General features: G+C 35.4%; 2 protein-coding genes across 4 annotated transcripts in view; one reads left to right on the top strand and one right to left on the bottom strand.

Annotated features, from left to right (window-relative positions):
- The window catches only part of LOC110447179 (vascular endothelial growth factor receptor 1-like), a 53,574-nt gene extending 44,973 nt beyond the window's left edge, over positions 1-8,601 (bottom strand). For all 3 annotated transcript variants that reach the window (XM_021492701.1, XM_021492702.1, XM_021492703.1), the window contains exon 1: positions 8,299-8,601. In XM_021492701.1, the coding sequence (XP_021348376.1) occupies positions 8,299-8,359 (61 nt within the window). In that variant the 5' untranslated portion in view covers positions 8,360-8,601. The remainder of the gene's footprint in view (positions 1-8,298) is intronic.
- Positions 8,602-8,831: 230 nt separating this feature from the next.
- On the top strand, positions 8,832-15,840 carry LOC110447180 (proteasome maturation protein-like). Its single transcript, XM_021492706.1, has 6 exons — positions 8,832-8,921; positions 10,614-10,711; positions 11,698-11,758; positions 12,708-12,809; positions 13,613-13,706; positions 15,676-15,840. Exons 1-6 carry the CDS (start codon positions 8,856-8,858, stop codon positions 15,741-15,743), a joined length of 489 nt encoding a protein of 162 aa, XP_021348381.1. The 5' UTR covers positions 8,832-8,855; the 3' UTR covers positions 15,744-15,840.
- Positions 15,841-16,332: the final 492 nt, after the last annotated feature.

Raw genomic sequence — 16,332 nt, 5'->3', positions numbered from 1 at the left:
TATCCCTACCCTATTCTTTCTTTTAACATCTGTTAATAATCTTTGGAATTTGTTTGAGTACAAATATAAATTTCTATGACCTCAACTTATATTCCTACTGTCCTAATATAAGCACAACGAATAGTCCTCGCACAAAATGTTTGTTTTTAACAAATAACTACATGTCATTTCAGAGTTCGAATATTTTTTTGATGTAGTTGCATAGCTATGTAATCCAATTTAATTGTACCACTGTAAAACATTGATTAACTGTGTGCATGTGAACACATTTAAGAATTGAAAATCTCTTTTTGTGAAAAGCGATCCATTTTGCAAAAGCTACTTATCTGATATATATGGACCTTTCTCCTTGCATGTACACCCAGAAAAATTAAAGTAGACATTATAACATTGAAGAGGGATTCCTGAACAACTGTACATCATAATTAATATACGAATCACTCGTGTTTCATGAATCTATATCTTCACATTTATTTGTGAAATGCAAAGCTGAATCGCATGAATATAGAAATAAATCTCGAAAAACACATCAGTCAGGAAAATATACACTCCTGAAAATACAAATACCTTCAGTATGTGAGTACAGTAGCTGCCTTTTTAATTTTACAACGTGCCACTAAGTACACTCTATTTTAAACATCCATGAGGAACAACCTGCTGGGAGATTGATGTGGTAACGGAATGTCTACCACTGATGTAAACAAACGTAACATCAATTAACTTTGTATACACTGTGTATGCACATCCTGCTGCAGTGTATTTGATGAGGGAGGGAGAAGTTGGAGGTGTCTAATTTTATAACTGATTCATGTGTATCACTGCCATTGTAGATTGATGAGAAATCCGACTTGAGGTTAGAGATGAGAGGGAGACCTGAGGGCAGGGGTAAAGGGGTAACTTAAGCTTGAGGAAAGGAGCAATGTATAGCCCAGTTGACTTGATCGAGGATAGCTGTGACTTGAGGGTAAAGAGGATGACTTGAGGACAGAGGTAACAGTGTGACTTGAGGACACTGGTAAAGGGGTAACTTAAGCTTGAAGAAAGGAGTAATGGATAACCCAGTTGACTTGATCGAGGACAGCTGTGACTTGAGGGTAAAGAGGATGACTTGAGGACAGAGGTAACAGTGTGACTTGAGTACAGGGGTAAAGGGGTAACTTAAGCTTGAAGAAAGGAGTAATGGATAACCTAGTTGACTTGATTGAGGATAGTTGTGACTTGAGGGTAAAGAGGATGACTTGAGGACAGAGGTAACAGCGTGACTTGAGGACACTGGTAAAGGCTGACTTGAGGGCAGGGCTATACATGTAACTTGAGGGAAGGAATTAGGGGTTGACATGACAACAGGAATAAAATTGAGGACAGCGGTAAGGAGTGACATGAAGGTAGCTTAAAGGTGTAAGGGGGTAAATTGAGGGTCAGAGCAAGAGTGTGATTTAAGGGTAGAAGTAAAGTGTCATTTGAGGAAAGACTTAAAAGGTGACTTGAGGGCAGGAGTAAAGCGCAAAGGTACATTTTGTAAGAAGGTGACTTGAGGATAGAAGTAAAAAGAGTGACTTGATGGTAGCTATAAAGGTAAGCAAGGTGACTTGAGAATGGAGTTAAGTGATCATGAGTCGACTTTAAACAGAAGTAAAAAGAAATTGCAAGAAACCACATGGCCAAACTTTTCAAGAAAGTAAAGATCAGGATCCAACCTTAAATATTGTTAGCACTGTTACTGCTGATTACAATATAAAACAGGTGCCAACCCTAAATATTGTTAGCACTGTTACTGCTGATTCCAATATAAAACAGGTGCCAACCCTAAATATTGTTAGCACTGTTACTGCTGATTACAATATAAAACAGGTGCCAACCCTAAATATTGTTAGCACTGTTACTGCTGATTACAATATAAAACAGGTGCCAACCCTAAATATTGTTAGCACTGTTACTGCTGATTACAATATAAAACAGGTGCCAACCCTAAATATTGTTAGCACTGTTACTGCTGATTACAATATAAAACAGGTGCCAACCCTAAATATTGTTAGCACTGTTACTGCTGATTACAATATAAAACAGGTGCCAACCCTAAATATTGTTAGCACTGTTACTGCTGATTACAATATAAAACAGGTGCCAACCCTAAATATTGTTAGCACTGTTACTGCTGATTACAATATAAAACAGGTGCCAACCCTAAATATTGTTAGCACTGTTACTGCTGATTACAATATAAAACAGGTGCCAACCCTAAATATTGTTAGCACTGTTACTGCTGATTACAATATAAAACAGGTGCCAACCCTAAATATTGTTAGCACTGTTACTGCTGATTACAATATAAAACAGGTGCCAACCCTAAATATTGTTAGCACTGTTACTGCTGATTACAATATAAAACAGGTGCCAACCCTAAATATTGTTAGCACTGTTACTGCTGATTACAATATAAAACAGGTGCCAACCCTAAATATTGTTAGCACTGTTACTGCTGATTACAATATAAAACAGGTGCCAACCTTAAATATTGTTAGCACTGTTACTGCTGATTACAATATAAAACAGGTGCCAACCCTAAATATTGTTAGCACTGTTACTGCTGATTACAATATAAAACAGGTGCCAACCTTAAATATTGTTAGCACTGTTACTGCTGATTACAATATAAAACAGGTGCCAACCCTAAATATTGTTAGCACTGTTACTGCTGATTACAATATAAAACAGGTGCCAACCTTAAATATTGTTAGCACTGTTACTGCTGATTACAATATAAAACAGGTGCCAACCCTAAATATTGTTAGCACTGTTACTGCTGATTACAATATAAAACAGGTGCCAACCTTAAATATTGTTAGCACTGTTACCGCTGATTACAATATAAAACAGGTGCCAACCTTAAATATTGTTAGCACTGTTACTGCTGATTCCAATATAAAACACTTTATGTCATAATCACATTTAGCAAGAAGTGTAAACAAAACATCAGCATGACTGGAGATGGGCCAAACAAAACAATTGGGCCAATTTTTGTTTTTGGCTCCTAAATTTAAACAATATGGGTAGATAAAAGTAACGTTCGATCTGCAAGAGAGTGATCATTTAGGCAATCCTATACCATGTATGTTACCACATGACACTTAACACTGTAAATAACAGTTATTTAAAGACAAGGCAAGCACCCAGGTTAAGAGACTGAAATTTTGAAAATATCAAAGGTTATTTGAGAACCTATCCAATATGATATTTTTGGAAGCTGGAGGGCCAAATTCAATTATTGTCTAACACTGCATGGACAGTGCAGTGTGTTCTGAGTGAAACGTAAACCATGTAATGAAGCCAAACGAGAATTTGAATCCCGGACCTGTGATGATTACTCTGCCGCTCTAACATACGGAGCAACCTGGGCAACTGTACAACCCTGGTCTGGTTATATTAACAAGAGGCCCAATTGCAAGGTCACCTGAGTTATATCATAGATACTGGTAGCTTTATTTTATTGTTTAGATGTGATGTGGAAATCAGCATGTAAACTAAGTGAAATACAATACTTGTCATGTCATCAAAGGATAAGAATTTTAAAATATTGGTAAATTTTCCCTTTGGGGCCCCGCCCTAGCCTCTGGGGATTGGGCAGAAATCCTAATTTTACAATGTAATACCCTCATTCACCAAAGATGATTCTGACTAAGTCTGACCCCTTTGGGGCCCCATGGTTTGGGGTAGGAATCCCATGTAAAAAGTTTACCCACGACGGACGACGATGGACGGAAAGCGATTAGAATAGGTCACTTGAGCAAAGCTCAGGTGACCTAAAAAAGAATTGAATGGGAGGTTACTTCATATACGAAAAACTGTAGTGGAATTCTCTAGTGTTTTAACCTACAATTAGACAGCTGGGATCCTTTGAAGGAAAAGACAATTTTACAGAAAGAATGCAATCTGGGGCTGTGCAAATTGGGTGTACCTAAATTATTTGATGTAATAAGGGCACATAATCGAGTAACTATGTCCCCAGTGATTGAACAATTTAATTTGAAAGGTTTTCATTTTTTTTCTCCCCATTTTGGATTTTGTAAGTATGCTGAATAAAAAGAAAAGTGAAGAGGAATAATATCTGCCAATATTGTGACCAATGCAACCTGTCAGAATGATGCACCTCATCTCTTGTTATAGGGGAATTCTACTTTGGAATGGGATAAAGATATTACAGTATCTCTCTCATGATTGGAAAATAGTCAAATATTAGGTATGCTATTAAGGAAATTTTAAAGGTGCCCCATTAGTCATTAAGTGATTAACCTGCACCAGCTGGTGCCCATATTAGGTCAAGTACAGTATAAATTGTAACTATGAACTTATTCACCCCTGAAATTTCATAATAAACTATACAAACCTTTGAATTGGAAGAGTTCAAATGTGTCTTCAGGGGTGAATTAGTTAACTGTATACATGTACATGTATACGTAATAGGTCTATTGCAGCGGTCAACAATTGAACTGCACGCTACATGTATAAAAGTTCTGTGCATTATGTGTGTCACCACTTTATTAATGGTTTATGTTTGATATACACATATAGGTCAGGGATGTTTATATCATAAATGTATGTCACTTTAATCATCAAGTGTCGCATCACTCAGTTGTTGAAAGGCTTGTTCAACTTAACAGGAAACAAACATGTTTTTTTTCCGGTTATATGTCTGAAAAAATTAGGGTAGGTAGAAGGTTTATATATAAATTTAGAAACAGTGATCATGACTTTAACATGGCTTTCTTGAAAATTGCTAAAACAGTTAAGGTTAGGCACAAAAGACATGAAGGTATGAAAGATGAAACAACGAAACAACACAAATCTGCATCTGTAAGTTTCTGTTATTTCATTCAGCATCATGAGCACAAGTAGCTGTAAACTAAATCACAGCTCTTTAGTCTTCAGTCTATATCCAGTAAATACTTAAGCTGCAAAGGTGTAATAGGAAAATAACAAGGCAAAGTATTGCAAGGCAATCGATAGTCCCCCACCGGTGATGATTTCTATATTTAACGAAGAGTACATTTATGTCAGGAAGCATAGATCACAGTGAGGCCATAGTGACTTACTTCTTGCACTCCGTCATCCCAAGATGTCCATGTACACCAAATCTGGTTACTCCAGGTGAAAGAGTATAGAAGATATGCCCCCAACAAAACTTTTTGAAAATTAAAGGTCAAAGTTCAAAGGTCTAATCATACTTCAGTGACCTAATTCTTGCACTCTGCCATCCCAAGATGTCCTTGTACACCAAAACTGGATACTCCAGGTGATATAGTAGAGAAGATATGTCCTGGACAAACACTTTTAAAAAGTGAAGGTCAAAGGTCAAGTCATAGGTCACAGTGACCTTCTTGCAATCTGCACTCCATCATACCAAGATGTCATTGTACACTAAATCTGGTTACTCTAGGTGAAATTGTATAGAAGATTAGCCACAGACAAACATTTTCAAAGGTGAAGGTTAAAGGTCAAGTCATAAGTCACAGTGACCTAATTCTTGCACTCTGTACTCTGTCACCCCAAGATATCCTTGTGCACCAAATCTGGCTACCCCAGGTGAAATAGTATAGAAGAAATGCTCCGGATAAACATTTTCAAAAGTAAAGATCAAAGGTCAAGCCATAGGTCACAGTGACCTAATTCTTGCACTCTGCACTACGCTATCCCAAGATGTCCTTGTACACCAAATCTGGTTACTCCAAGTTAAATAGGACAGAAGATATGTCCCGGACAAACTTTTTCAAAAGTTAAGGTCAAAGCATAGGTCACACTGAGGTCATAAAGACCTTTTTCTTAAACTCTGCACCCCGCCATCCCAAGATGTCCTTGTATACCAAATCTGGTTACTCCAGGTGAAATAGTATAGAAAATATGCCCCGGGCAAACTTCTCGGACGGATGGAAAGACGGAAGGAAGGATGGACGGAGTGCAAACCTATAATCACCCCAGCTGGGGGACTAATAAAGACAAGCAAATTCGTGGAATTTATATCTCCCGCTTGCAGGACATATTGTAGGTAAACATTATTGAGGTTAGGTTGAAACATATGAGCATCGTGCTGATGAGTCATAATGTATAGCTTGCAACTCGAAGAAAAAAAAAAGCCTTATACAGAAGTTAGACTTTTTATTGAACATGTATGTATTACAGTGTAAATGAATTGTTTAATACATCAGATTTTACTAACCTCATTAATAATCTGTAAATATGCACAAATCACATCGGTTGGCAAACTTAGCATGAGTCGGATGTGCATACGGAATTTGGTTGAAATATCTGTACAATATCTACAGCAATTATCACACGAAAACCAAACAGTGCCCGAGATGGGTGGAAAGACAGAGAAACACAAACATTGTTATCAAGTTTGAAGGAATTTGACTAATATTTGCTAGAGTTATTAAGCGGAAACTGCAGATAATGTTCTTCGTTACTCAAGGGGCCATAACTCTGCCAAATGGAGTCTGATTTAAGTGGTTGTCAAATTTAGCTGACCTCTTAATGCGTTGAACCCTGTTACTAAGTTTGAAGACAATTGAATACTATTTGCGAGAGTTAATGAACAGAAACGGCAGATAATGATGTTTTTCGTTATTCAAGGGGCCAAACTCTGCCAAATAAAGTTCGCTGAAAGTGGTCATTGAACTTGGCCGAGCCCTTAAGGCATTTAACCCTGTTACTAAGTTGGAAGAAAATCGGTTAACATTTGTTGCAGTTATTGCACGGAAACGAAGCGTGACAGACAGACTGACAGACGGACATACCCAAATTAATATCCCACATTTCGGTGAAAGCGGGGGATAAAAAGGATACACACTGTATATGTTGAGGATCAAACCCACAACCCCATACATTGTAGTTGGACACTCTACCACTAAACCGAAGCTCTAAGTAAGGTAACTTTGACATCTCCATGTACATTAATGCATTTAGAAGTATTAGAGATAATGCAGTCTCATTTGTTTAAAGCTAAATTAGACTCATTTACATAACAAAGCAGTTAAAAGATGAGATCATCATAATAAATTAGATAAGAAAACAGATCTACATATTGATGATTTTTTTTAAATGGTTTAATTACTGACATCACTTTTAAATTTAGTTAAGCAATTATAAAAATATGAATAAGAAGCATGGATGATTCTCAAGTACTTATTTCCTGTCAGATTATTTTTATATATTCAATAGTTCCTGTATTACTTTGTATATGTAGATTGACATAATGCGATGGTTTGCCAGAATTCATGTCCAGCTGTATTCATGAAACTGTTCTAATGATGGTAAAGCATGAATTCAGTGCTAAAACAAACTTTTTGTATTGATGTATCTTGCTAAAATGAAATCATTTGATTGATTATAAAAGTAATAGAGCTAACATCAGTTGTAGGTTTGTAAGTTGATCAGTGGGGTACTTCAATTCACTCTAAAATCATAAGTCATATATGATGCGACAGTCAAAAAGTAAAGTCTAGACACAATGAGTGGTCAGAACTTGTGTTTGAGAATCAGAACAGTTTCTTGAATACTGGTCCTGAACCATGTAGGGTGCAGGTGTGGCAGGATGTGGTGGGGTAGCTAGGGAGAGGCAAGGTGACCAGGTGAAAATGGTGAGAGAAAAAAAAAGAGTTCTAAAAAGCAAGATTTTTTATTTAAAAAAATTATGGAGAGCAGGCCACAAGATCAATTTTAGGGAAAATTTAATTACTTACATTAATTACAGATCATTTAAAATAACTTTTTCCAATTTTTGGTGTTAGTATAATGAGAGGTGGTTTTACTCCGCATAGGTCCCTCAGTGCAACAATTACATGTATACGATAGAGAGGCAAACCTGTCTGGCACTGGTCTTCGGGGGACTTGATCTGGGTTAATTATTGATAATTGACGATTTAATTGACAACTACATGTACTTTCTGTATGGTTGTCAGATCTAAATCATTTATAATCCCTTTCTCCAATCACTATTACACACTTTCGAATAATTATTCATACCGTACATACAGATGCAATATATTTTATATACTGGTGTTAAGAACCCAGAACTGCAATAATGGGACATTTTTGCCAGTTGAACCAGCTCTGATTTTAATCTGTTATGAATACAAAATATTATAAACAGATAAATTCTGATATCATATCTATCTCATTCATAATGTTAAATAAAAAACGCTACATGTATATAAATATATATATATGCATATCTGATAGAAGTTCCTGAAGCTTTTATAAAGTCATCAATGATCACTTACAGTTTAGTATGTATTGTATACTTACGTATCTGGGCCGATGAAAACACCAGAAGGAGTTCTATAAACAGCCAACGGAAGCCTTCCATTACTCTAAAGTTGATAGGATAATGTATCCACAAGATGGAGATCGCAGTCTAAGATTCAGCTATCTAAAAAACTTCGAAAGAAAATTCCAAATAAGTGATATTATGTCTGATCACTTGATATATCCATTGTAAAGTCGCTTTCCAGTGGTATTCGATATCCCATGTTTGAATCTGACTCAGGCGACTTTAAAATAACTTTTATGACAAGGCTCAGAAGGTAAAGGTACTTGACATAGTTTGAGGGGGAGTTCCTGTGTTGTAGTACGGCTGTTCCATCAACTTAACAACCCACTGAAAATGAAAAGAAAGTGCATGCAAACTTTAACTTTGTTTGCATTATCACCTGTCAACTTTATAAATAAACACACATTCATGCATAACCTATCTTATGTGACAAGAAAATAAATGTCAGTGTGGTTTAAATGATTTCATTTGTTTTCTAAAAACACGAAGGTAAAAATAACATCAAGGGAATCCCCTGTACACGTCATTTCTCATGCCGGATGTGTTTCCATTCGTTTCTGCGCAAGATCGGTTTTACAGGAAAATCATGGCGAACACAGTGAGTTGACAAAATAAACCGGTTGCAAATTATGTTATTTATTCCGATTTAAAATTTAAAATTAACAAATTGATTAGCATGGATTCTTTTAACAACAATAGTATTTTTCAAGAATTTGCTGTAACGTTAGTAAATAGTTCTAAACACCAAGAGATTATAGTTTGTTGATAGGCATAGCCGATCATAACATGACAGTAATATTTTTTAGAGACAATCACATGGTGTATTGAAAACGTGTGTAAAGGATTTGCATTGATAAAATGGCCGATGTTAATAAAGGTATAATGAGAGTAGTGTCTATGTATCTATGGAAGATTAGTGTCTGCAGGCAAAATAATGTAGAAAAATCAAAATCGTTGGTAATGATACATGGGGGGGGGGGGGGGGGGGGGGNNNNCATTAACATTTCATACTTGCCAACTCTCCCTATTTTGGAGAAAGACTCCCGATTTTTGACTTTAAGATTGAGTTTTTTCAACCAATGAATTAGCTGAAATATCTTTGTTTCTTAAGATCTGATGATTACATTGGAAAGAATAAAGGTCAAAAGCTCAATTTAATAGTGTTAGTTTTTCTCTAGGTGTACAGTATATTCACACTTTTATTTTAGCCCGAGTTTCTGCTGGCCCAGTGATACTAGACTTACACATTTTGACAGATAGATGTCTTTTGAGCCCAAGTTTCCTCTGGCCCTGACACTAGACTTAGACATTTTGACAGATAGATGTCTGTTGTGGGGCCATCCAGAGCGCAATACTATATGAAAATGACAAATTCTCTGACAACGTTTGGTATCAGAGAATTTTGAGGTGCTGACATCAAAATCTATTAGCTACGACACAACACATACCTCATATTTATCGATAAATTGATTATTTATTGATCCAAACGATTAATCTGCCCTTATTTTCACCAACACTCTGTTGAGCGAACACCATTTTGTAGGTCATTGCAGTGGCTAATAAACAAACCGTACTGATCCGGACCGAAAACTGGAAATATTATTCTTGTTTAGAATATTTCTATTGTCTTTTTGTTGATTTGTCAACTAGTGATATATTATATATAATAATATAGAGACCAGATATCAAATGTAGGAACTTTGAACTCTTGAGGGTCACTCAGTTAGTCAACATTGTAGCATCCCATCCCAACCACAACCTGAGTGGCCTCTATATCTCTTTTTTTGAAGTGGAATTATGCTAGCGATCTCTGAATTATAGATTGACATTCTAACCACTTGTATGAACTAGTCGTAAGTGTCCTGACAGTAGCTAATCCTATAGGTCCGGTCCTTATACACATTTCACTTATAAGGATCTGGGCCAAGGTTAATGTTTGAACCAGGGGCCTCCAAACTCTCTAAACTTAGAGGTTAACAAATCAGTCTGATGCTTTAACCAACTATCTGATCACTAGAGGTTACCTGGCACAGGTCTGTTAGCATATAGGTTGACAATGTATGGAATTATCATGATGACTAAATATTACAAATGACCAATCATGTCCACAGTTGGTACATCACAGTATTATTTTAAAGTTGATGTAATATGTAGATATGTATAAATAAAAATGTAAAAAGTTCAACATCTAATGATGGCATTATGATTTGTTGGCACCTCCTGTAGTGCTGTTAAAAACAATTCTAACAGTATTAAAATCCAATGAACATGAAATGTATTTCCCTTCCAGCATATTTCATACCCGGCAGTCCGCCCCAAACCTGATGGGTCACAGAGGGTGGAGGTTCCAGTGGGGAATTATGGCGTCCCAGAAATGATGAAACATGGGTAAGATGTGATGTTAATCTGTAAAATGATAATATTTTTTATCTCTTAGTACGTAGTAGGTTGAATTTGGTGTGGAAAAGTTGAATCCCTAAGGGAATGCAACATTACAGCTTTCACAAAAAATATATCCATGTCTCAGTTTAGAAAGCCTTTCATTATAATGTAAATTTTATAGTCCATTAATGCACCCAAATTCAGTGCATTCTTGACTTTTAATAAATTAGTACATTTGGGAATTGGTGCATCCTGAAAATATGCAATAGAGAACAATAAATAAGAACTACAATTGGCACATTCATAATTTAGTACAATCTTTGAAGTGTTTAAAGCACCAAACGTAATTAAAAGACTAATATAAGTAATAAAATGTGTCTGCCTAAAACTAACCTAGGATTAAAGTCTGAATAGGGAAATATTTTATTTAAGAAATGTAACTCTTGGTACTGGTTTTAAAAAAATCTTTAAAAGTATGTTTTGATTTGTTGTATGCTGCACGTCGATATTTATGTAAAATATGTACACTGGCAGAAATGCAATAATCAGCACAACAGTCGACTGAATAATTAATTTAAGTTTCCAGAATTTAAAACGGTACTAAAGATGAAATTCAATATTTCATTTTTTGAAATAAATAACTTTTTTACCTGGGTTGATCAGATTTAGGTAATGTTTCTTTTCTTTTTCTGCCTCAGCATGATGGAGAATTCATTTTGGAATAAAATGTTTTAATGTATGTATGTTTAATGTTAATGATTTTCCCATTCCTTTTTATAGATTAACAGTGTTGTTTGACATTGCCACTGTTTAAGGAAATTGACAAAAACATTTATGATATGACATAATTTTGGGTATGCCTAGCTTATAAAGCTAGTAAAATAAACTGTCATTCTAAATTTTGTGAGTTATTGATATCATTTACCAGTAAATTATAGATTTCAAGAACGTAGTTTGTATTGTAAGAGTCAGTTTTATTGTTTTCCAATTAGATTTGACAAGAATGACTCCATCTCCAAACCAGTGCATCCCTTAGAACAGTCCGAGAAACAGGTAATACTTCTATTTGTCATATGTAAAATTACATCTTGACTGATCTCATGATTTGTTATTGATCTGCACTTTTAATTGCAATTCATATGTAAATAAAGTTCTTGAAAAAAATGATAGAAATCTACTCTGTTACATTATACAACTTGAAACGAGTGTTAGCACTTTATATGAATTAAAGTTGACTACATATTAAAAACAAAACGCATCTTTTTTGAAAATTTCATGAGTTTTGAAAACCTATGAAATACTGAAAGACAGCTTGTGAACTGGTCAAAGTATTTGTAGGTCCCTTTCAAGAGTGTCTTCTATCGTGATATTGAAATGAAGAAATTTTGATCTGTACTAAGGTGACAGGACCCAAATCAGATCAGTACCCAAATCAGATCACTTTTTGCAAAAATACTTTTAAATCAATAAATATGTCAACAGATCAGTTATAACCATGATGTAACCTTAGAATAGATAGCCATGCACCATTTTTTGTCTACAGATGATTAGTTTTTAAAACGTAATTCAAACTCTAAAGTCAGTGTTTTGTTTACGTTCTTAGAAAATGGCGCGTGCGACGACGATGCATTCTGTTTTGGACTATATAAATAAATTCACTCTAAAGAAAAACTTGTTTTCATATAAATTCCAAAGGTCATCATAAAATGTTAATATGCTGACAAAAACTATTTATTTGAAGTGTAAGATACTTTTTTGTAAGAACACCCATCAATATTTTTCCTTCGATACAACCATAATGAATATAATTCATCGTCAGTATTTTCAATGAGTGATTAACATGATAGTTTGGTGATCCAATTTGGGTACTGTCGTCTTAGATTCAAACAATTTCTTTTTATGAACTGCAATGATTTGCATATTTACATGATAAAAACCCCTCACCTAACACATGTTTCTATTGAATTGCATTCTATATGTCATATTCTTGGAAACTTTGCAGTGGAATGGGAACAAAATGAAGATGGACTTTGCCATGCTACGAAAGACAGAAGGCATCCATGCCCCTCTGAGACTACAAATGGAATTCAGAGTCGCCCAAAGGGTCAGTTTGTATAATGGTCGATTTGAAAGATGGACAGGGTCTTTAGGACAGACCCACAAACTGATTGTTCTAATACCTCCTCTAGCTAGGGTATCAACTAATTAAAGTATTTTATTTTCCTTTTTTACCTGCTGGCCCACAAATTGCTATTTTCAAACTGAAACATTCGTACGAGTCATTATATATTTTCAGGAGTACATACCAGTATATATTATTTTTATGTCGCCGACAGATATGGAGAGGGATGGGGACATATCTATATAGTGTTACGCAGGTCCGTCAAAGTCATGTCCAGAAGGGGTCCCTCAGTAGGTTGATTTTACAGAATTGGAAAATTAATCTAGTCTTCCACTGGAAGACAAAGTTTGATTAAAATTCTGTAAAATCAACCTACTGAACCCTCCCTCTATACATTATATATATAGCTATGTATCTTTGGTTATTGATCCAGATTTAGTGTCATTGCTCTAGTGACTTATTTAGTAATAAATATTGATCAATCTTTATACAAAGGTCAAGTATGAGAACATCTTGAATGAGTTCCGTGTTTCAGGGTTCAAAGGTCCAGACTAAGGTCACTGTTACTACTTATAGAAGTCTGTCAAACAATGACATGGGAGGTGGACATACATGTCTTACAGACATTTCCAAGTTGGTAGATATTGTTTACCACCTGCTGTTAATTTTATCTGGATTCAAACCCCATTACTTGCCATTTCCTAAATATTGTGTATATATGGTTAATTGATCATAAACTGAACTACTCAGAGAGGATTTTCTGTAATACCAAAGATTTGTTCCAGGAATTACGACTACCGGGACTAAAAAGCTCAGGTTTGATGATGGACATTTTAACAGGCAGGGATGAGATGATTGACTTTGATGATATCCTTAACAGTAAGTACAAAAATACTCATTGTGTCACGATAAATCTAACAATATTCTCTACAATTTACTGCTGAAATTGGCGATGTTATCGCCTTTGGTTACATCCTTTTGCCGTTAATACATATTTTTGGATCTGCTCTTGAATCATGTACGCAGTTGACCCGTTATTTGACACCGCGTCATCCCCTTTCGATCGAGATCTCTGACACTCGGTTTAGATAAGGATCACAGACAATGTTAAGGCTTTCCTCTATGAGAGCGTATAGAACTAATTAAATGTTCTCCATCAAATAAGTTCCATAATGATAACAGTTCGGGATTTGAAACACTGGGGCATCTCGGGGGAGAAATCACATACTTAAAGGAACAGCAATTTTGTTTGAAAATTCTTTGACAAAAGAGTAATTAAAATAAATAATTTTATATGTCATTCTTCAAAAAAATATTTAGCAAAGAATAAATTAGAACTTAAGTTATCAAATTTATTTTTAGGGGTATAAATGTAATTTTTTGTAAGAGGTTTTTGTTTCCCTTGTGATGACCTCAGAAAGCATGGAGACTGCTATGGCTGAGAGGCTAAGTACCTACTTCCGTAGATTGGGGAAGGAGTACGTTTCCTGTTACACGCTAATACGTTTGTAGGTCACCGGCTCTGGGTCTGACAGGACAGTCACACAAACATTCAGTAGCTTGTTGGTATATTAATAACTTTTCAATAAAATTATAAATGATGGTTTTTGTCCCCCGCCATGAACATAGTTTCAACTTATTGTCGGGCAGGTGGCCCCCATACCTTTTCACATACATTCACAGAATTGAATTTGACAGCCCATGTGCAGTACATGGTATATTTGTACTCTTCAACATAGATTATGCCAATTGTGAGAAAATAATCTTCACAATATGTTGTATTAATCCTGCACAAGCAGCATTATGTAATAAACATGCAAAAAAAACAAATGCCCAAAAAAATATGTTTCTTCTTTGATTGAATCCAAATGTTATGTTAAAATTATGTAAGGACTGTGTATTTGACATTGTGTCATCAGTGCGCTGGTGGGAGCTGGTTTAATTCTGGAATTGATCCTTTGCTTGAGGGCAACATGTGTCAGAATTCTGTTCAGGAGCGTCAAATAATTGTACAGACATCGGATAAATCTAGGCATCATTTGGTGAAAGCATCAATTGTCCATGTGAAATAATGGAGTGTTATGTGTTTGTATGTGAAGTGAAATAAATGTGCATTTTAATATGAGAGAAAGCTTCAAAAGTTGCTGCTGTTCAAAAGAAGTGAATAGGGCTTGTATGCATTGTAACATTGTTTTAGGCAAGTAATCTTTCCACAACACACTTAAAACTTGTCAAGTGTTTTTGTTCATTGTGTAGACGTACATGTATACTCCATCTAAATTCTACTCGTTTGAGGAAAGCAGGTTAAGTCGTATACACTTGACTTCGTGGGTTAGAAATCATTCACAAGTTCACGCTGACTTGGTCATCTGGATTGTTCCTTTATATGGTTAAATCTATGCATGTGTAGTACATGACTCGTCATGAAAGCATTTACACGTATGACTGGCCACCTCTTCAACAGAAGATGTGACACAGCTTCCATCATGAGTGTACTGTATATATACACATAATCATCCTGTGTTAAAGTAAATCAGATAAAATAATTCTATTACTTGTATAAACCAGGAACCTGTATAAACAAGACACCTGTGTAACTCTCAACTTTGTGTAAGCATGATATCAGTATAAATCAGTCTACAAGTTACAACCTGTATTAACCAGAAACCTGTATAAACAAAACACCTTTGTAATTCTACAACCTGTTTTAACCAGAAACCACACATATATAAAGCAGACCTTTGGATTTTTTTTGAAACAGAAATATTGGTCATGTTGGTTTTATAGTACATTAGATTTAGATACAAATATGTAATAAAAAAATAATGATTTCTTTTTTCTGTTGTAGATCCTTATGAATCGGAGACGATTGTTGATCATCACGGTCTGATGGAGAAGAGGCTCAACATACTATAGTGCCACCTGGTGGTGGATGTTATTTAATGGACTCTTCATATCATTATCTGTCGTGCTACTCATTTTTGTCAGAATTAAATTCACATTTTTCATGTCATCTGTTGGTTGTGTTGTATTTACCTTTGCATCGAAGAGCTGCCTTCCATTCAAAAGATTTTCCTGAAACTTCGGATATGTTTGTCTAGGACATACCTTTGCTAATATCAAGAATGGCTGTAATTGGGTCCTGTACACCAATACTTAAAAGTAATGAAAAAGAATTACGAAATTGTTTTTCAGGACTGATATAAGTATTTCAAAGGCAGAGTATTCTATTTGGTATCATCAATCCAAAGTTCAGAGGTATCAGGTTCATATTCCAGTCTGGCTGTTCCATTTTGGTGCCCAATTACACACCCCCACTGAAAGTACTAGAGTCTGATGTGTCTTTTTGTTGGAGGAATGTAGAGGAACTGGACTGGGTTGATTACTGGTGACCAGGTAGCTCAATTGGTTACAGCATTTGTACAGAGGTCTCGGATTCAAATCTAGATCTGGACCATTGTATATTTTCTTTCCTGTTACAGTCTGAAGGAAACTATAGGCCTGT

The sequence above is a fragment of the Mizuhopecten yessoensis genome, unplaced genomic scaffold (assembly GCF_002113885.1).
Source record: "Mizuhopecten yessoensis strain PY_sf001 unplaced genomic scaffold, ASM211388v2 scaffold3229, whole genome shotgun sequence".
NCBI classification, from domain to species: Eukaryota; Metazoa; Mollusca; class Bivalvia; order Pectinida; family Pectinidae; genus Mizuhopecten; species Mizuhopecten yessoensis.
The sequence above is the reverse complement of the archived record's forward strand: the minus strand, read 5'-3'. Positions and strand labels throughout refer to the sequence as shown.

Bases quoted from the DNA above. Each gene is read 5' to 3' on its own strand.
- LOC110447180 (XM_021492706.1), top strand. From the start codon at position 8,856: ATGCCGGATGTGTTTCCATTCGTTTCTGCGCAAGATCGGTTTTACAGG. The intron at 11,759-12,707 runs GTAATACTTCTA...GAAACTTTGCAG, and splicing joins TAGAACAGTCCGAGAAACAG to TGGAATGGGAACAAAATGAA. The intron at 12,810-13,612 runs GTCAGTTTGTAT...GATTTGTTCCAG, and splicing joins AATTCAGAGTCGCCCAAAGG to GAATTACGACTACCGGGACT.